General features: G+C 37.8%; 1 protein-coding gene across 1 annotated transcript in view; it reads right to left on the bottom strand.

Moving 5' to 3' along the window:
* Positions 1–21,890, bottom strand: part of LOC136858167 (protein-associating with the carboxyl-terminal domain of ezrin) — a 200,696-nt gene that overhangs the window by 110,708 nt on the left and 68,098 nt on the right. Inside the window, exon 4 of the mRNA XM_067137518.2 lies at positions 7,938–8,113. Coding sequence (XP_066993619.1) covers positions 7,938–8,113 — 176 coding nt within the window. The remainder of the gene's footprint in view (positions 1–7,937; positions 8,114–21,890) is intronic.

The raw sequence follows: 21,890 nt of genomic DNA, 5'->3' as shown, positions 1-21,890 counted from the left end.
CTTTTGGAATTTTGTGAAAAACAAACAGAGGTCATCCTACCTGCCAACCGCATGCTTCAGGACAGGTAAGAATTACAGGGCAAAAGGACCAAAATTATACAACCAAACGGGAAAAATCAGCAAGCAAACAAAGAAAGAAAGAATTACAAAATTACAAAAAGCGTACAAAATTGTCTGGAGCAAATACAACAACAAAAAAATCTATATCCCAAAATGCAAAATTACAACACTACAACACAGTTGTCAAACCAGAAGCCCTTTATGCATCAGAAACTCTGATAATTGGTGGCAGATCACAAATTTAAAAAATCGAAAAACAAGAGAGGAAAATTCTAGGACCTAAATGCGAAAAAGGTATTTGGATGAAAAGGAAATCACAGGAAATCTATCAAGTAACAGAAAAAATCACAGACACCATTAGAAAAAGATTAAAATTCTATGGTCACCTGATCAGGATGGATAACAATAGCCTAACAAAGGAAATACTAAATCTCGCAGTATCTCTAAAAAATCACAACAACTGGCTTACAGAAATAAACAAAGATCTTCAGGAAATTAGTATAAATGAAGAAATCTTGCAAGACAGAAAATAATTCAGAAATCTCATAAACAAACACAAATTTGCTGATCAACCTAAAAGACAAGCTACAGGATGGACAGAAGAACGCAAAAAGAAGCACAGCAAAAGGATGAAGATATTTTGAGGGTGAGAGGGCGACCCCGGTCTGGAAAACCAAGAATAATTACTGAGAGGATCTGTCCACTGACCATGATTCACCTCGTAAACTGCAGGTACCGAACTGAGCAGCGGTCGCTTAGTAGGTCAAAGCAAATCACGGCTTTAGTGCCATACATTTCTTAATTTCGTAAATTCTGTTGTATTGTAAAATTATTTTTCTAATATATACTACAACCGAAAACGAGAAACATTTTTTTCTGAAAACAAAAAACTGTAATATCAGCTACTATTTTCTACTTATTTAATAATTCAGAATTATTTTAATACTGTATTGTCCGCACTTAGAAAATTTGTTGTCAGTATTTGCCAAACATCGATACATACACGCGAATTTTATTGGTGAGTAAAATTGTCTTGTTTTTACTAGTGACATATGTTTGAATTTTTATTTTTTTACGTTTTTATTTTTCTCGTTCAAATTAGTTATTCTATAGAATTGTATTTAGAAATACATTATACATAATTACGTATATTCTTTTGTATCATAAATTATTTTTTCAAAGTAGATATTGAGAGAGAAAGTGCGAAAATATTTTTCTCTTCCTAAAAATAAACGTTATCGACAACTATAAATCAACAATAAAACGTCTTTGACTCTTTATATCTCTCCAAACCAGTTTCTTATTCTACGTAGTCGACATGTAGAAAATTTCATGCCCGTATTTGCTATACACCGGCAGATATACGCGAATTTTAAAATACATGTATTTCCACAGAAAACGGCCTGGCACTTTACAGCAGTAGAGTGGAGGCGGAGCTCAGGCCTCTTCCAGCTGATGGGGAGTGGCCGACGAGATCGGCTCTTGGCTCCAAGAGGGTTAAAATACAAAACAAATACATTCAGATATTGAAAGATAAACACACTAGACTGCAGACGAAAATCAACAAGGAAGAGTGATTTCAGAAGCAAAAAGAAAATTACGTTCAGAAAAGATGAAACAGTATTGGGCTGACAAAAAGAAGAAAAACCTCCATAACCTGACTAAAGTAGTCCTATGTTGGCTAAAAAATTACAATAAATAAAACACAATTTACTATTCTTAGAGGACATCAGAGTTCAACAACTTTTTGCAAAATACATTCATGATTTTGCATTAGTCCAAGGGGTTGAATGTTAACTATTACTACCTGTTTATAAAAAACAACGGCTGCATATGCAGTTACTGGAATTGAACAGATTTTGTTTATTTCACTAATTAGCCTGTGTTGCTTATAGTTAATTTAGAATGCTCGTGACTTAGAAATGACAGTAGAAATAATATATACCATTTTCAACATTTAACTGTGAATTTGAAAAATGTTATGTTTGAACTCTCCAGCCTTTAAAAAACAAACAAAATAAAAACAGAAGAATAAAACTGTACATGGTTCAGAATACAGCAGTAATTCTCTGACACTTACTGGATTAATATAATGGGTGAGCTTGAATTTGTGATGAAAGTAGACCCAGTATTGGTTGAATATTTGAAACAGCAAGCTGCAGATTCCCTTACAACTACAGTCGACACTGATGCTTCGTCTTGATGCTTGCCATTGTGGAGAATGTTGACTCACACAAGTTGAAGCGAAGGGTAATAACATGTCCATTGCCTTTCTTGATAAAATGGGATATTCATTCCGAATCTGCACCCAAAAATTTTCAAGAGACTTTCACTTAAATTCATTTTGAAGTGTTCCGTCACTTGAGAGTTCTATTAGCTTCTCCTGTTCTACCGCAGACAAGTGCGCTGTTACGTTCGTATGAACGTACTGTGAATCCAGTCATAGTCAGCTGAAGGTTCTAGAAATTTATTCTAGAATTGTTGACGAAAATTTTAAAGGTGTGCCACGGCAATTCCACTAATTTTAGCAACATCTAAACTCATTTTCCTCCAGGAATTCATTCAGAGAAGAAAACATCTCACAGTTACCTCTGTCCATCTGGGTTTTCCAAAGTTCAAGTTTTCTCTTAAACGTACACAATTTCTTGCTTAGAAAGACAATGTTACTATTTCGTCCTTCAAGTGACACATTAAGATTATTTCACTTTCTCAAATACGTCAGCCAGGTAGCACAGTATTAGAAGCCATTTTTCATCCAGAAACAGAGCTGCGAGTGTAGAATTGGTGTCCAATATGAAAAGATGAAGTTCATTCTTCAGCTCCACAATGGGACAAAGAACTCGATCACAAGACAAACCATGTACCTCCGTGTGCAAAAGAAGTGAATCATGTGTAGATCCCATCTCCTGGTAGAAAACGGAAAATAGCCTACTGTTTAAAGCTCTTGCTTTCACAAAATTCACAGCACTGATTGGATCGTTCAGCCAATGCCAATGCCACCCTGTGTGAATTTTACAGAATTAGTAACAGCACTCACTCTTGCTCTGAACCCCTTTTTAAATTCAGTAAATGCTGCTGCCCCATCGGTACATATACCAATACAATCTGTCTATGGCAGATTATTGTCAATGAAAAAGGAATTCACAAGAGAGAAAATATATTTACCTGTAGTTCTCCCATCCAGAGCTTTACAAAATAGAAAATCCTTGTGCATTTCATTTTCATAACAGTAATGTACAAAAACAAGAAGCTGAGCACCATTTATGATATCAATACTGTCATCAAGTTGCAGGGCAAATTTTGGGCTATCATGAAGAGCTGATGTGCTATGTCAAAGGGTACTGTATCAATACAACGAGCCACTGTGCCATTTCAGAGCAGTATCGACTTCAGACACTTGCCAAACTTTTCTCCATGCATGATCGCGTACATTTTCACGGCTGCAAGAAAAAGTAATTTCTCACCAATGATTATGTGGTGATTTGGATTTTGCAATTAAATAGGATACCTTGAAGAATGCTCTTAGTGCTTTTTTAGGAATTGTTATGTTCTTTTCAAACTGTCGTTAAATAAAATCTCGAATACTTTCAAATGCTCACTGGAACCTATTTCAAGCCCAAGTTGACAATAGATTATCTATTGAATTATCAAAGAAACAACAAACCCTAGAGAAAAAACTGCATACGTCAATGAACTAAACTCAACAACAACCATGCTACAGAAACTAACAAAAACACTAGGCCTAACATGCCCAACCAATTTCACCCTCCGATCATAAATTTGTCCAAAGTACCACTGAATGAAGACGAAAATTCCATTTTAGCCAGGCGCCCTAACACAATTGGCCTAATTTTCACACTCTGAACACAGCCATTACTACAACAGTTGAAGCAGAATTAGCCATTACCAAATTACCAGCAGATAAACAAGACAAAGTAAGATTTGAAGTAAGAAAACAATATTAACTCCCGTAATTCACCCTTTACTCTGGACGACAATAGCTACAAAGATTCTATTCCCACACAAAAGCAAATACATGCTCTAAAAAAGAAAATCAATGATAATAATCTTATAATTATGAAAGCAGATAAAGGTAACACTACCGTCATAATGGACAACGAATACGTAAGCAAAACAAATCAATTTTTTAAAGATGGCTCATTCTCTACAATAATGAAACACACTACCCCGAGCATCCAACATCAACTTAAGCAGACCTTCAAGAATACTTCATATCTTTTGACAGATCAAGAAAAAACTAAATTAATTAATATGAACCCAGGTTTACCCACCACCAAAGTCCTCCCCAAAATACACAAAACCAGTGTCCCCATTCGCCCAATCATTAACTATAGACTGAGTCCATTATACAAAGCATCACAATTCATTCAGAGATTTTTAAGAAGAATACAGGATTTCATGTCTATGCTTAAATTAGTTATAACCAACAACTATTTCACTTTCGATAATGTTATTTATCAACAAGAAGGATTGGCTATGGGATAGCTGGCCTCAGGTATCTTAGCTGAGATTTACTTGGATTTTTTGGAATACACCAAAATTGATAATAACAACTTTAACAACATCCTTTTTTGGGCAAGATTTGTAGATGACACCATAGTAATTATGGATGAGAGCATTAAAAATGAGCTACCATCCTCATTAATTGAAAGAACACTGACCCACACATAAAATTCACACTTGAATCCGACATTGAACGGAAAATAAATTTTTTAGACCTAACTATTAACAGGCACCCAAGCTACGTAAGATGTAAGATTTTCAGAAAATCCACCCAAACAGTCACTACAATCAGTCAAGATTCTTTACACCCCTAAATTCACAAACGAGCAGCATACAACAGCATGGTATACCGAGACTTCAGTGTTCCAATGTCTAAAAGAGACCCCAAAAATAAGTTGAACACTATTCGTAATATAGCTAAATCCAATGGATACAACAGTTTCTTTATAGAAGAAATAATCAATAAATATAAATACAGCCCTTCTAGCACCTTAAAAAAAAGATAAGAAAAACAACTCCTCCCTTTCTATCTTTACCTTCAACGAACGATGTAAAAGTAGTTTTCAAAACTAACAATAGGAACGCACAAGTCTTACATAATGCCACATCCCTAAACAAGTTCAACAGTTATTCAAAATCAGGAGTATACAGGATCATTTTCAAAAGTTGTAATTCTTCTTATGTTAGACAGACCGGGAGGAATTTTAATATAAGGTACTCGGAACACGTCAATGCCCTAAAATACAATAAATTTTCAGCTGTAGGACAGCACATACATGACTATAATCACAAATTCACAGACATAAAACAAGATATGGAAATTCTCAAAATCATCAACCCAAACCACAATCTTAATGAAATTTTAGAAAAACCAAATATCCTTTTTGACCTTCTAATTCCGATTTTCAGAAATGTCAAACCAACAAGTCATAATTCAGTTTTACATAATATTCACAGCACCTTTCCTCAGCAGCCATCCTTTTTCCCACATCCCTCAGCCCCGTCTTAATTTCCCCCTCCTTCACGACCTTCCCCTCTCTCTCTCCTTCACAACCATCCCCCTCTCCATCACGACCTCTCGCCCTGCCCCACCCCTCTCCTCTTGCCCCGCCTCTCCCTCCTTGCCCACCCCTTCCTTTTCTTTTGAATCTCACAACAGTTAGTCTGAAGCACACAGAACAATAGGCCACACACCACATGCCACATTGAGAGATGTCTCATATAACCTATGCCATCTAACTAACACTCTCTCCTTCAATTCATTAATTTAATTTTATCTAATTTATTCAGGTTAACTTCATGGACATCACAATGTATTGCAAATTTTATACCAGATACAATGTATCTGTTTAACTACATCTTCACGTGCCGTCCTGACAATGTCCAACACATTTCAGCATGATTTAGCAAGCACAAGAAGATCATCTCATTTTATTACGTTGATTGATGTGGAAACACCATCTAGCAGTCCTGCATCAGCTGGTGGTTATTTACAGCGGTGTCCAATGACTTGCATACAGCTAACACCTCTTAAGTAGATTTGGTGATTGACTAAGGGATCAACATTTACCAGTTCCCATTTACAATTGAATTAGTAATGATCAGCAGTGTTAGAACAGCCTTGTGAATATTAATGCATGAAAGAGTCTCGATGATGAGCATACTCAAGATGCAAGAATTTAGAACCTAGTTATTTTCAAATTTACTCATAATTTCATAATTGTGTGCATGTACATTTGTTTAGTTATTAGATGTTTTACATTAAGGCTGAAGATGGCCAGCCCCGGCCGAAACTAGTCCCTGGTTAATGTAATCTAGAATATTGTATATTATAGTATTGAAAGGTGGACCATTACGACCTTAATTTAATAATTATATTGTGAGTTTATTGTAAATCGGGCTAATCACTTCCACTAAACATGCACTAGAATTCACTTCACTGACTGCAAAGGCCTGGCTGAAATCGAGTCGACAATGGCAGGAAAAAAAAAAAAAAATTATTGTAAGGAAGTGGCAGTAGCGGTTTATTGTCATTAGTGGTTGTTAAGTGTTTGGTTAGGTGATACCACAGCGGGTGGTGGGTGAAAGGGTGCTGTGTGGGAAATGTTACTCGCACCTTTACTCAGAATACATGCTGGCAGTATCTACTGGTCAGTTCTTGTAAAATAAGACAGCAAAAATAAGAGTTTATTAGTTTTGAATGGTGGTGGAAGAGCTTCCTGCCTAGATTAATGGATGTGAGAATCTGAAGATAGCAATATTTGTTACATAATATAAATATTTCAATCAGAGCCGGCGCCCCCCTTTATCACTCTCTGCATCCCGCCAGGAGGACCACTGTTCTACACCATATTCTCGTGCATACAAAATTCTTTTCATAGAAACATATACTGCATTGAAAAGTTAATATTATCAAAATTTATTAAGCACACTGTGCAGAGAATAAAAATATAAAATACTGAATAGTCACACCATGTTCTTATCATTTGCATAAAATGTCGGAAAGTTTATCCGTGCTTGGCAGAGTAGTATTTGGTACTGCTGGCAAACCATCCACGGAGAGTACAGAAGCACTGGATTGCTGCCCTTTGGTTGCAGATCCTACAGTGGAAGCCATGGGCTGCAGTCTTGCAAACACATGCCTCAGCACAAAGTTTGGATCTTTCTACTTGCTCGTATTTAGGGCAGGTGTTAGAAAAAATGGTCACTGCCTTTTGCTCCTTTTCCCTAATGTGAGCTACTGCTAAGCTAATATACAGGTCCATTAAGACAACCAATAAAGATAATTTATGGAACATTCACTTCGACTGCCTAGTACAGTTTTTAGCAACAAAAAAAACATGCTCTCTCAACATGCCAGCATGCCATATTCAAGCACTTCCATAAGCAACAGAAAATAACTCCTCACAACATCCTTCTACTTTTATTTTCTCAAGATTTTCTATTCTACCTATTTGAAGTGGAAATTAAAATGGTCAGACACAATATTTAAACTCTCCGTTGAACTAGTGTATAGCATTATTAAGTATATACATGACATTTTATGCTCAAGGTAGCAGGATAAAACCCAACGGTAGTTCAAAGTGCTTAAAAGCTTTACTGATATGTAAAAGAGCCTCTTTTCAGGGCAAAATACTAGCACTCTTGTGTCCCTTATAATCTACAGCATTTGATAGAATATTAAATTATTATTATTATTATTATTATTATTATTATTATTATTATTAAAATATTATTATTATTATTATTATGGAAATATTAAAAATAACTGTCATTGTTTCTAAACAGGTGGCAAATCAATTTAGATGTAAATTCAGAGGTCAGCATATCAGTACTGTAAAGTAGGTGGTTACCGTCAGTGTTCCTGCCCAGAACTTCTTCAACAAGTACTCCAAATGCAAACTGATCGACAGCTGTGGGTTGAACAATGGAGCTTGCAGTCTTAACTGAGTCCTCCTCTGGGGGAACAGCCTTCTCATAGCGATGTGCTCTTGTCTGTTGTAAGTGTGAGGGGGTTAACTCAGTAAAGCTATAGAACATACAATAATTACAATTATTAAATACATACACAAAACCAATGCAATATAAGATTCAAATTTTACAAGATGCTTTACGTCGCACCGACACAAATAGGTCTTGTGGCGACGATGGGATAGGAAAGGCCTAGGAGTGAGAAGGAAGCGGCCATGGCCTTAATTACGGTACAGCCCCAGCATTTGTCTGGTGTGAAAATGGGAAACCATGGAAAACCAACTTCAGGGCTGCCGACAGTGGGGTTCAAACCCACTATCTCCTAGATGCAAGCTCACAGCTGCGTGCCCCTAATCGCATGGCCAACTCGTCCGGTCAAATTATTCATGGAGAGAAGTGAAATATGATGATAGCATTCATATCGTAATCATGGACAGGACAGTTATCAATAGCTGGACATATGTAACAAAGGATGTAATGTGAGGCACAGTTTGTTCAGCCTGTCGTATGAGATTTTTGACAACTGCTGGAAGTTCTTTCAATGAATGAGCTCTATCTTGTCTCTACGTATCAGCATGCAAATATTGTTAATGTTTACATATGATAGTACTGCATGTCTCCATAAAATGTTCTAAAATTACAACAATTAAAAAAAAAAATTAAATCTACACACTAATAAACAGTGGTGCTGAAATAATAAACAGAGCATTTAAATGAATGAGTGAATTTCAAAGGTTTCATGAACATTTCACATGCCTGAAATTACACACCCTTGTTTGTCTCTATGTACACATTATGCGTACGTCTGCCCGGGTATCTCGCTGTGGTAATGGAGTAAGACCATACAGCCAGCGACTCAACGCAGTGTAACTATGGCAATGGTTTTAGTTCCACCTAATCAATACCAAATTGTTATACAAACTACTATATTATATACATGTTTACATAAATGGGACTAGTTTTGATCCGACACCTGGGTCATCATCAGCCGTTAAACTTAACCTAGAACCAAAAGGGAAAAGCACATAATATGATGTTATATATATTTTCTGAATTATTGTTGTTGGCCAACTGTAAACATGGTAACTTACACTAAAACATATCAGAGAAAGTATTAGTGGAACATGAGCTGTTGATATGGCTACGAAACATAGAAATATAATTGTGGCATATGTACATTTAAAGAGACACGTTCTAACGGTCAAATTTTAAATAATAGCACATTGTTTGTAGGACTCTTTAACATATCTGAGATCAGATAGGTTATACAGAATACTGTATTGGTGTGATATCTCATAAATTAATTTTGCATGAAGCGAGTTTGAATCAGAAATAGTTCAAAGTTACTCTATAATATTGTAAATAGCCATTGTTGTGTCATACTGGTAGATTCAGATGTTATGTTTTGTCTGTTGTCATCAATTCTGAGTTCAGCTGATTTGTTATAAACCAAGCATAAGGTGAGTCACATATTACACATTACATATTTTTATTATTTTTATTTTTTCTATTTGTTTTTTCCACCTTTTTTCATTACCCCCTTTACTAATTTGGCTTTTATTACTAACAATATTATTTATTTCACTTATTTCCAAATTGAACTGCGAATCTTCTCCACCTACATCACAGAAATATTTTGACTTTTAAGCGCTACTTTTGCCTTCAGATTTTTAAGGACTTTAATCCTTTGAATGACATCTATGTACCGTCTTTCTACATTGTTCACTACATGTGCGTAAACTGTTTTACTGACACCATTACTACCTTTGATGACATACAGCTGTTAGAACTTCATAACGAGTGATAAACAACTTTAAAGATACTTCGGTATCCAGACTGATCATATTAAATTGATCCTTCTTCGGCAACTAAATGCATTAATTTATGCAATTTATCCATAATCTGAAACTTTTATCACCATTGTGACCTTCCCATCATATCAGTCATGTAATACGTCCAGCACATCGCAGCGCAAGCTGTCAGAACTTCATAACAAAAGAATTACAGGTCTCAAAATTCTTTGACATCCAAATTGATCATCTTGAGTTCTTCGTTCAATGACAGCTAAGTGCATTAATTTATGCATTATATGAAACTTTTATCACAATTGTGACTATTTCTTCTTCATCCTTATAGTGTCAATTCCACTATGTTTTTGCGACTTTTTTTACAATTTCTATGGATTATTTGATACATTGTGCAACTCGTGCTTTTGGCCGATGATGACCCTCATAATGGGTTGAAACTAGTACCTAATAAATATTTCTTCTGTAAAGTAACCCACATTACTTGAATTTATGTTGAAAAGGTGGAACTATTGTACTTTTAATTTTAATTGCCATTTTGTTACTACCATGCATAATCACTCTGTCTGTCTCTGTTTTTCTCTCAAAGTCCTATTCACTGTGTATGACTCACATAGTGTCTACATTACAAGTAATATATGACATGTTTAGCCCATGTCTCGTTCGATCATTCTGTTTGGATCCAGTCTTAGATCGAAAGCTTAATTTTGATGTGACAAATCATTTCCCTGTGTTTTCGCTGTATATTTTATGCATTTTTATTTCCCTGTGCTTTCCTTGTTTTCCCTGTTTTTCCAGAAAAAAGGTACCCTATAAAGGAAAAATGGATATATGACAGCTTCTAAGGGATGACATTATTATCCTGATGTAACATTAAACCACACATGACCAAGCAAGCTGACTGCAGTGTATGATCTGTGTAGCAATTAGCTTGCATTTGGGAAATGGTAGGATCGAACCCCACCATCAGTAGGTCTTATTTATTTATTTATCGTGTCAGAAGTACAAAGTAAGAGAGACAAAAATTAAACCAAAAAAATTTAAACATTGGTTGACCAAAAATTGGCCACGACAAGCGCATTTGGAGTTGCTCTCATTAGATCTTTAATGGTACAAGTGGCTGGAGAAGATGGACACAGTAGAAGATGTTCGTTAGTCTGCTTAGTACCACACTTGCAGTAAACTGTCTCCACAGGAAGGCCCCATTTCTGTAGGTTGGTCTTGCATCTCGTGGTACTGGAGCATAATCGATTGACAGCCTTCCATGTTGTCCACTTTTCAGAATGTCCAGGAGGAAGTTCTTCCTTTGGAACCATCCATTCTCTCAAATGTTGACATTTTTCCCGCCACATTGAGATTCTTGCTTGTTGTGGAGTTCCTTTAAGAGCTTCAGTGGTTGTCAAGAAGCTCTTTCTTGATTTCAACCTAGGATGTGCTGGTTGACAGGCATACAAAGGATGGGCTTTCATAGTCATAGCCTTGCTTTTCTCATGCCTAGCAGCAATCTCACGTCGGATTTCAAGTGGTGCTATACCAGCGAGACAGTGGAGTTTATCTATGGGAGTAGGTCTTAAACAACCTGTGATAATACGGCAGGTGTCATTTAGTGCTACATCTATGTTTTTGGCATGGCTGGACTTATGCCACACGGAGCAAGCATACTCAGCAGTGGAGTAGCACAGTGCTAGTGCGCTTGTTCTCACAGTGCAAGGGTGAGCTCCCCAGGTGGTGCCTCGAAGTTTCCGCACTATGTTGTTTCTGGTAGACACTTTTTGTTTCACGTTTAGGCAATGTTTCTTATACGTAAGCGTACGGTCCAGAATCACTCCCAGATATTTTGGAGTCGAACAGTGTTGAAGAGGGATTCCTTCCCAGGTGATTTGTAAGGTTTTAGCTGTTTTTTTGTTATTGAGATGAAATACACAGCTATGAGTTTTGGCAGGATTTGGCTTCAAATCATTTTCATTGTAGTAGTTGGTAAATTCTTTCAGAGCTTTGGATAAAGTCTGTTCTACCTTTTCAAAACAGTTGGCCTGAGCAGTGACTGCACAATCATCAGCATAGATAAAACTCTGGGTACCTTCAGGTAGAGGCTGATCATTAGTATAGATGTTGAATAACAGTGGTGCGAGCACACTGCCTTGCGGTAACCCATTCTTCTGTGTTCTCCATCTGCTTCTTTTTCCCTGAAATTCCACAAAGAATCTTCGGTTTTGGAGAATATTTTTAATGTTGCACATTAGATGGAAGTCTTTGGTGATGTCATACAATTTTGTTAGAAGAAGCCGATGGTTGACTGTGTCATAAGCTGCAGAAAGATCAATGAAGACAGCGCCTGTAATGAGCCGATTCTCAAAGCCATCCTCAATATGCTGTGTCAAGTTTAATACCTGTGATGTGCAACTTTTTCCTTCTCGGAATCCAGCTTGCTGTGGTATAAGAGACGACTCCACCTTTCCTATCAGTCGCTCAAGAATGAGCCTCTCCAGGACCTTGTACAGGTGACAGAGCAAGGAAATAGGCCTATAGCTTTTAGGATCCAGCCGATCTTTGCCTGGTTTAGGGATAGCAATGACTCTAGCCTTCCGCCAGATTTTGGGAATCTTGCATTCTTGGACACAGATATTCATTAATTCCAGTAGCCAACGCCTCGTAACAGGACCAAAATTTTTGATTTGCTCTACTCGAATGTCGTCTAGTCCAGCTGCTTTTCCCAATTTGCACTTCCTCAGTGCTGATTCCAGTTCATCTTCAGTAAATGGTGGAGATAGTATGTTGCTCTCTTGGTTTGGCTTCCGTGTTATTGGTTTCTTATCTAGCTTTCTAGATCGGGTTGATTTTCCATTTACTAGCAACTGATGGGCAATTTGATCTGCCTTTATATTAGAATATGTGCTGGCTTGGGTATTGTCATTATTGAGACGACGTAAAAGTCTCCAGGCCTTCTGACTGCTCTTGCTCATGTCACAATCTGTCATTAATTTTATCCACTCATCTCTTTTAGCCAGTGATACTGAGGAAAGAACGCTTTGTGCTAGGATTGATGTTTCTTCGCTAAAAGGATCAAGTTCATATTTCTTGTAATATTCTTCTAGCAAAGTGGCCGTTTCAGGTTTAATGCCTTTGATAAAACTGGTTCTGCAACCTCTTGGAATTGATGCCCTTGAAGAAAATTGGACGATGTCAACAAACTTGTCGTACTCTTCAGGAACAGGAGCGATGCTCAGAATCTTCTCATCCAGTATGCTGGAAAATCTTGCCCAGTCAGCCTTCTTAAAGTTGTATCTTCGCCTAAAATGGACTTCTTGAGGTCTTATTGGTGGCAAAATTTGGCACATGATGGGCCTATGTTGTGTGTTTGGAATTGGTGGACATACTGCTTTGGTGCATGTATGCATAATGCTTTCACTAACAAAAAGGAGGTCTGGATTATAGCCTCGTCCCCATCTTCCACTGTTAAAAGAAGGAGAGAGTTTGCTATCATGGATGAGGGCGAGTTGAAAATTTTCAGCACACGAGAGAACTGTCTCACCATTCTTGTCCTCATGTGCATAACCCCATACATGACTGTGACTGTTGAAATCACCTATAACAATGGAGGCTTTACTTTTATCAAAATTGTGGGGTGGAATGAAGGAAAATTCTGCTTCAGGTGGTTTATAGACTGAGGTGATTACACAGTTACTTAGTTCAACGGTGATAATTTCAATATTGTTTTCATCTGACTGGCAAGCACTTCTGACTTCTAAATTCGACTTCACAAAAACGGCACTTCCATACAGAGCGTGTGGTCTTTCAGCGATCAGTTTCATGCCAGGAACAAAAGGGCGTTTCTGCTTCATATCTCTGTGTGTTTCCTGAACGCATAGAACATCACACTGCTTGTCGCGACAAAGTTCATACAAAAGTTGTTCTTTGCAAGATGTTATGCCTTCAATGTTAACAGAAATGACTGTTAAGGTTGGTTCTGAAAAGAACCGTTTGTTGGATCTCATATTAGATAACTCTGTTACTTCTGGTGTGAGAGAATCAGCCGTCTAGGAAGAGTCCTAGTCCGTTGCCCAGGAGACACCCGGATGTATAACAATATCGCATGCAAATACACCCTACTGGGAGGTTTCTCTCGTGTCTGAAGATAGTTTATCATGGATTACCATTTTCACACCAGGCAAATACGCAATCCTAGCCCTTCCCCATCCTATCATCGCTGGAAACATATCTGAGTTAGCACAACATTAAAACACTAGTAAAAAAAATCCCAGAGAGAAATCAGAAAGGACATCCAGCCCCAAAAGTGGCACAAATCCGCATACCAGATGTTTCAATTGCGTCCCTACAACATTGTGGAAAAGTGGCAAGAGAAAGAAAAAGAAACATAAATAAGCAAACAAACAAGAAAGGGTCTAGTATAGTGAATAGTACGGTACTTGTAGTTAACATGACACAAAATGTTTGAAAATAATGGTGGTGGTGAAAGTGACTACTGTTTTTAGAGGAAATATAACTAGGCAACCACACCCTCCGAACATATGAACATTAATCAGAAGAGGGAAAGGATGATGTCCGATCCTTTGAAGAAAGAACAAAAGAAAGGCAATAGCTAAGAAGCAAGTGAAAAACAAAGATACACTAGCCTTGCAAACCTAGTACCACCAGGATTGGAAAAGAACAAGAGTCGACTAAGAGAAGTGGGATAGGAAAGGAAACCCATCACATACCCCTCTCTCCCTTACCTGTTAACATATGACAATATTAAAGATGTTAAATCATACATTTATCATAGTGTATTTATGGGCGCAGCAAAGCGAATACCCAGTTTTCAGAAGAAGGTAAAGGAACTCTGTGTATGTCAACAGCTGGCTCACGTGTAATACGTAGTGCAAATCAAACAAGACAAACTCCGGCTGACAAATGAAACACATTTGAATACGTTGCATTTTCTCAAGAAATACCTGTCTGATTTTTAAAATGATCAAAACGTCTAAGTTTAAGGCAGGATGTAGACTATAGTGTAGTTCTATTAAAAAAAAACAACTTAGTACTGTTATCTCAGCAATACTGACACCCTGCAAAAGTACTGCAAGTCTAATTATGAGTCTCTTCATACGATTATTGAAAGCAAAAAAATTATGTCAACAGTGTCAATATCTTCGACAGTTCACGATTCATTTGAGGTGAACATCTTATTCTGTCTGTACATTTTAAATATTAACCTGATATTTGGTTTTTATTCTGGATAGAACCAATAATGAATAATGAATAATGTCAGGTTCAGTTTCTGTCTGTTTAAAAATGGATTGGGGGATTTTCACAAAACTTGGTATTTAATTTCAGGACAACGGGCCAAGTGGGACATTAGCTATGCATTGTTAAAAAATCACCAGGATGGAGGCTTCAGCCTGATATTTAAAAAAAACCTGATGTTTTATTAACATTGGTTTTACAGGAAAACTGCTCATAACAAAATTTATTTAGAATATTATTTACAAACTTTTTGTTTTGTTATATACCTTGTTTATGATTCAGTGAAAAGTAAGAGAAATATTATTAGGCAGCTTCCGAGGGGGCCTAAACCATAAAACCCAATGTACCTCTATTATGGTTGGTTTTACATGATTGAATAATTTCGTGTGGTTATTTCTAGCCAAGTGCAGCCCTTGTAAGGCAGACCCTCCGATGAGGGTGGGCGGCATCTGCCATGTGTAGGTAACTGCGTGTTATTGTGGTGGAGGATAGTGTTATGTGTGGTGTGTGAGTTGTAGGGATGTTGGGGACAGCACAAACACCCCAGCCCCCGGGCCATTGGAATTAACCAATGAAGGTTAAAATTCCCGACCCAGCCGGGAATCGAACCCGGGACCCTCTGAACTGAAGGCCAGTACCCTGACCATTCAGCCAACGAGTCAGACGGTTTTACATGATAATTGTTCATGACAAAACTTATCTAGAATTTTATTTATAAACTCTTTTTTATTCTATATCTTTTTTCAATACAGTGAAAAACAAGAGAAACATCTGTGGCAATCACGTTTTAGTCCGAGAAGCAGTAAATTTTTTTTTTTTTTTTTTTTTTTTTTGCAAGTTGCTTTACGTCGCACCGACACAGATAGGTTTTATGGCGATGATGGGAAAGGAAAGGGCTAGGAGTGGGAAGGAAGGGTCCGTGGCCTTAATTAAGGTACATCCCCAGCATTTGCTTGTTGTGAAAATGGAAAACCACGGAAAACCATCTTCAGGCCTGCTGACAGTGGGGTTCGAACCCACTATCACCTGAATACTGGCCGCACCTAAGCGACTGCAGCTATTGAGCTCAGTAGAAGCAGTAACTAACTCTACACAAAGTTACAAGGAAGATCATCCAAACTTATTTAAAATGCCTCTTATGTAAACTGGTGTTAAAAAAATGTGAACTAACCTTAAGCAGATAAGTGAGATTTCAAATGACATACATTTTAAATCAAAATATAAACATAGGCATAAATTATAAGCACTGACACAATATAAAGTAATTTATGCTTCAAATAACAGAAAACAATGTCTTTTAGATCTACAATGTTTAAACAGTGGTTGTCCATATCTCCCTCTTTTGCTATGATTATTGCTCAACAAATACGTGGCATGCTCCTGGTTAGTTTTTCGAACATCTCTTTGATTATAGTTCCCCATGATAGCAAAAGGTATTGTCTGAGATCTTCACAACTCTTGGCAGAAGTTTGCTTTGTCTTATGGTCGAGTTCAACCCACAATAACTTGATGGGTAATAAATTGGGTGACTGAGGGGGCCAGGTCATAACTTGAGAACTACTGACAATTCTTTGTTTCTTACATACTTTGACATGTTTCAAGCCATTGTCCTGCTGCAGAACAAACCCTCTACCAATAAGTTGAGTTCCAGAAGGTACGGCATTGCTTGATAGAATGTGATGGTACTGTTCCTTCCTTAAGATATCTTCCACTTCCACCCAGTCTACCATATTATTAACCTTTTGACGAGTGCGCACGACCGCATCAGAGTACGTATCTGACTGGTAAACAACCTCTGGGGAGAATAATTTTTTTAAAATTACAATTTTGAGAGACTTTGGGAGACATGAAAACACATTTTGGATCGAGAAAACACTGTCATGACAAAACTTTCTAAATGTATGATACTGTTCAAAGCAAGAATGTATGCAGAGAGTGACCTCACAAGTAGAACACTCGTAGCTCGTTTCTTTCCTCTTCTGTCCTAATCGGGTAGTGTGTTTGCACATGTAGCATTGCCTGAGAAGTTTATGCTTCTTTGATTCACTCTGTGGGAGTGGCCTCATAAAATTGCGACTTTTGAGGCTGGGACATATTAGTTGTCCAGTCCCGCTGTTAGGTAAAAAAAGAATGGGACTATAATCTATAAGTAAATTAAGTGTGGTGAAAATACATGGTGCCTAACTGTTACATCATTTAAAATGCGCGCTGTCAATATTGTTCTTCCTACGGCTTCATCATGAATCCATTACAAACAACAACAGATTTGTACATCATGAATCATAATTACATCAAAATCATCGTTAGGTAGGATGTCATAATAAGTATCTCTAATGTGGGTTTGCGCATATTCATATTCATCATATTATATTATTATCATATTATACAGTTTATGTTTATATTTGTATTTCTCTTAGCTCCGACAGACCATAAGATTCCTAACTCAAGAGTAGGTTCTCACAACAGTTTCACCACAATGTTAAAATAATCGTAAAGAATAAAATATACCTGAGACAGGCAGGTGTCTTGTGCAATGGTAATAATGAATTATTATGAAGGAATGTGGAGGATTTCTAACATTTTGTTTTTGTATTGTTAGCTACTGATTATACCTTTTCTATTTGGTGGTCGTCAGAGAGAGAAAAATATGTGTCAAACAACGACACCTCAGAGGCGCTTGCATCAACTATGACATTTCAGCCCTTTTCCTTTTTCTACATATATGTGCCACGTCTAGAGCTTACATACTCAACCTATGCTGCGCAGTTCCTTCATGTTAATATCATACATACATACATACATACATACATACATACATACATACATACATACATTATCATTATAGACTGTTATGCCTTTCAGCGTTCAGTCTGCAAGCCTCTGAGAATTTACTAAACGTCGCCACAATCCTCGATTTGCAACTAGTGTTGTGGCCTCATTTAGGTCTATACCTCTTATCTTTAAATCGAAGAAACAGAGTCTAACCATCGTTGTCTTAGTCTCCCTCTACTTCTCTTACCCTCCATAACAGAGTCCATTATTCTCCTAGGTAACCTATCCTCCTCCATTCGCCTCACATGACCCCACCACCGAAGCCGGTTTACGCGTACAGCTTCATCCATCGAGTTCATTCCTAAATTAGCTTTTATCTCCTCATTCCAAGTTCCCTCCGGCCATTGTTCCCACCTGTTTGTACCAGCAATCATTCTTGCTACTTTCATGTCTGTTACTTCTAACTTATGAATAAGATATCCTGAGTCCACCCAGCTTTCGCTGCCGTAAAGCAAAGTTGGTCTGAAAACAGACCGATGTAAAGATAGTTTTGTCTGGGAGCTGACTTCCTTCTTACAGAATACTGCTGATCGCAACTGCGAGCTCACTGCATTAGCTTTACTACACCTTGATTCAATCTCACTTACATACTATATTACCATCCTGGGAAAACACAACCTAAATACTTGAAATTATCGACCTGTTCTAGCTTTGTATCACCAATCTGACATTCAATTTTGTTGAATTTCTTACCTACTGACATCAATTTAGTCTTCGAGAGGCTAATTTTCATACCATACTCATTGCACCTATTTTCAAGTTCCAAGATATTAGACTGCAGGCTTTCGGCACAGTCTGCCATTAAGACTAAGTCGTCAGCATAGGCCAAACTGCTTACTACATTTCCACCTAACTGAATCCCTCCCTGCCATTTTATACCTTTCAGCATATGATCCATGTAAACTACAAACAGCAAAGGTGAAAGATTACAGCCTTGTCTAACTCCTGTAAGTACCCTGAACCAAGAACTCATTCTACCATCAATTCTCACTGAAGTCCAATTGTCAACATAAATGCCTTTGACTGATTTTAATAATCTACCTTTAATTCCATAGTCCCCCAGTATAGCGAACATCTTTTCCCTCGGTACCCTGTCATATGCTTTCTCTAGATCTACGAAACATAAACACAACTGCCTATTCCTCTCGTAGCATTTTTCAATTACCTGGCGCATACTGAAAATCTGATCCTGACAGCCTTCCTGTGCTCTGAAACCACACTGGTTTTCATCCAACTTCCTCTCAACGACTGATCGCACCCTCCCTTCCAAGATGCCAGTGAATACTTTGGCTGGTATACTAATCAATGAGATACCTCGATAGTTATTGCAATCCTTCCTGTTCCCTTGCTTATAGATAGGTGCAATTACTGCTTTTGTCCAATCTGAAGGTACCTTACCAACACTCCACGCTAATTTTACTACTCTATGAAGCCATTTCATCCCTGCCTTCCCACTATACTTCACCATTTCAGGTCTAATTTCATCTATTCCTGCTGCCTTATGACAATGGAGTTTATTTACTATCCTTTCCACTTCCTCAAGCATAATTTCACCAACATCATTTTCCTCCTCCCCATGAGCTTGGCTGTTTGCAATACCACCATGATGATTTCCTTTTACATTGAGAAGATGTTCAAAATATTCCCTCCACCTCTCCAGTGATTCCCTGGGATCTATTATGAGTTCACCTGAACTACTCAAAACACTGTTCATTTCCTTTTTCCCTCCCTTCCTAAGATTCTTTATTACTGTCCAGAAAGGTTTCCTTGCTGCTTGACCTAGGCTTTCCAGGTTATTACCAAAATCTACCCATGACTTCTTTTTGGATTCAACAACTATTTGTTTCGCTCTGTTTCTTTCATCTACGTACCAATCCCTGTCTGCCTCGGCACTTGTTTGGAGCCATTTCTGATAAGCCTTCTCTTTACATTTACAGGCTGCTCTCACTTCATCATTCCACCAAGATGTTCGCCTTTTCCCATCTTTACACACAGTTGTTCCTAGGCATTCCCTTGCTGTTTCTCCTGAAGCATCCCTGTATGCCACCCACTCTCTTTCGATATCCTGAACCTGCTTACTCTCTACTGTTCGAAACTTCTCACTAATCATATCCATGTACTCCTGTCTAATTTCCTCGTCCTGGAGATTTTCTACCCTTATTCGTTTGCAGACAGATTTCACTTTCTCTACCCTAGGCCTAGAGACTTAGTTCACTACAGATCAGATAGTGATCTGTATCATCGAAAAATCCCCGAAAAACTTGTACATTCCTAAAAGATTTCCTGAATTCAAAGTCTGTTAAGATATAGTCTATTATGAATCTGGTACCCCTAACCTCCCATGTGTAGCGGTGAATAGCCTTATGCTTGAAGAATGTATTCGTAACAGCTAAACCCATACTAGCACAGAAGTCCAGCAAACGCTTCCCATTCCCATTAGCTTCCATATCTTCCCCACATTTACCAATCATCCTTTCGTATCCTTCAGTTCTATTCCCAACTCTCGCATTGAAATCGCCCATTAGCACTATTCTATCCTTGCTGTTGACCCTGACCACGATGTCACTCAATGCTTCATAAAACTTGTCAACTTCATCCTCATCTGCACCCTCACATGGTGAATACACGGACACAACTCTTGTCCTAATTCCTCCAACTGACAAATCTACCCACATCATTCGCTCATTTACGTGCCTAACCGAAACTATGTTGCGTGCAATGGTATTCCTGATAAAGAGCCCTGCCCCAGACTCTGCCCTTCCCTTTCTAACACCCGTCAAGTACACTTTATAATCTCCTATCTCTTCCTCCTTATCTCCCCTTACCCGAATATCACTTACTCCTAGCACATCCAGAAGCATTCTCTTTGCTGACTCAGCCAGTTCTACCTTCTTTCTTCCATAAGCCCCATTAATATTGATAGCTCCCCATCGAATTCCATTTCGTTCGCCAAGTTGTTTCCAAGGAGTCCCTCGCCTGTCAAATGGGAGTAGGACACCATTACTCCCATAGGTCCGAGGCTTGCTTAAAGTGTTCTGAGCTCGGTAAATTCATGAAGCAGGATGCTGCCCTACTTGCACATAGTCCAAGTTAGGATCTCTCCTCTAACGGGTTATGGACCACCGGTGAATTGTATAGTCCTAACCGCCTGAGCACAAGGAGGGCCACGACTCAGAATATGTCCGAGATGCCCACTCCTATTCCATAGCAACTGGTATCCCGACTCTCAGGACCACTTACTAGGCCACTCAGCCGTTGCCCATGGTTCACGAACTAGGACGTGACTACAGTAATCCACAAACATGAACCATTGTTAATATCAATTTAATAATTTAGTTTAGTCATAAATTGGATGGTGTTATGCATCACTTGACCAAGCGCCAAAAGTAGATTTTGAGATATTGACACAAACGCAAAATCCTTTGTATTAATTCACATTTCCTGTTAAATGTGAGGTATTCTATACCAGAATGAAGACAGAAACATAAATTTTCTTCTTAATGTATAAAATTTAGGGATATTGGAAGTATATTGACGTAATCTGAGATAATGGCGCTTGGTCACTTGATGCTTTATTGCGGTTACCTTAGTTTTTTGTTTTGCATCACTTGACCAACAAATAAAATTGTCATTTAGTAATCGAATGGACTTTAAAAAATTCAGTGCAGTGTAAAATATGATACTTGTTAACTAATGTTATTGCTTATTTAAGTTCAGGATTAAGTTAGGCATAACAGAATACAACATGACATAGAAAAACATGAATTTTAGAATATAGTATAGAAATTACACTGGTGTAACATAATGCAGGATTTTAAGAATTTTCGAGTTCAAAATCCATATTTCCACAATCAGACCCATCTGTATCATCGTCTATTCCAGGATCACTAAACAGGTCCTTATAGAAAGGCTTAGCATCGTTGGGAATTAGCTTCATGAGGGAGCGCAGGTCGT

Source organism: Anabrus simplex, chromosome 1 (assembly GCF_040414725.1).
Source record: "Anabrus simplex isolate iqAnaSimp1 chromosome 1, ASM4041472v1, whole genome shotgun sequence".
Lineage (NCBI taxonomy): Eukaryota > Metazoa > Arthropoda > Insecta > Orthoptera > Tettigoniidae > Anabrus > Anabrus simplex.
This window is presented reverse-complemented; position numbering and strand designations above follow the sequence as displayed.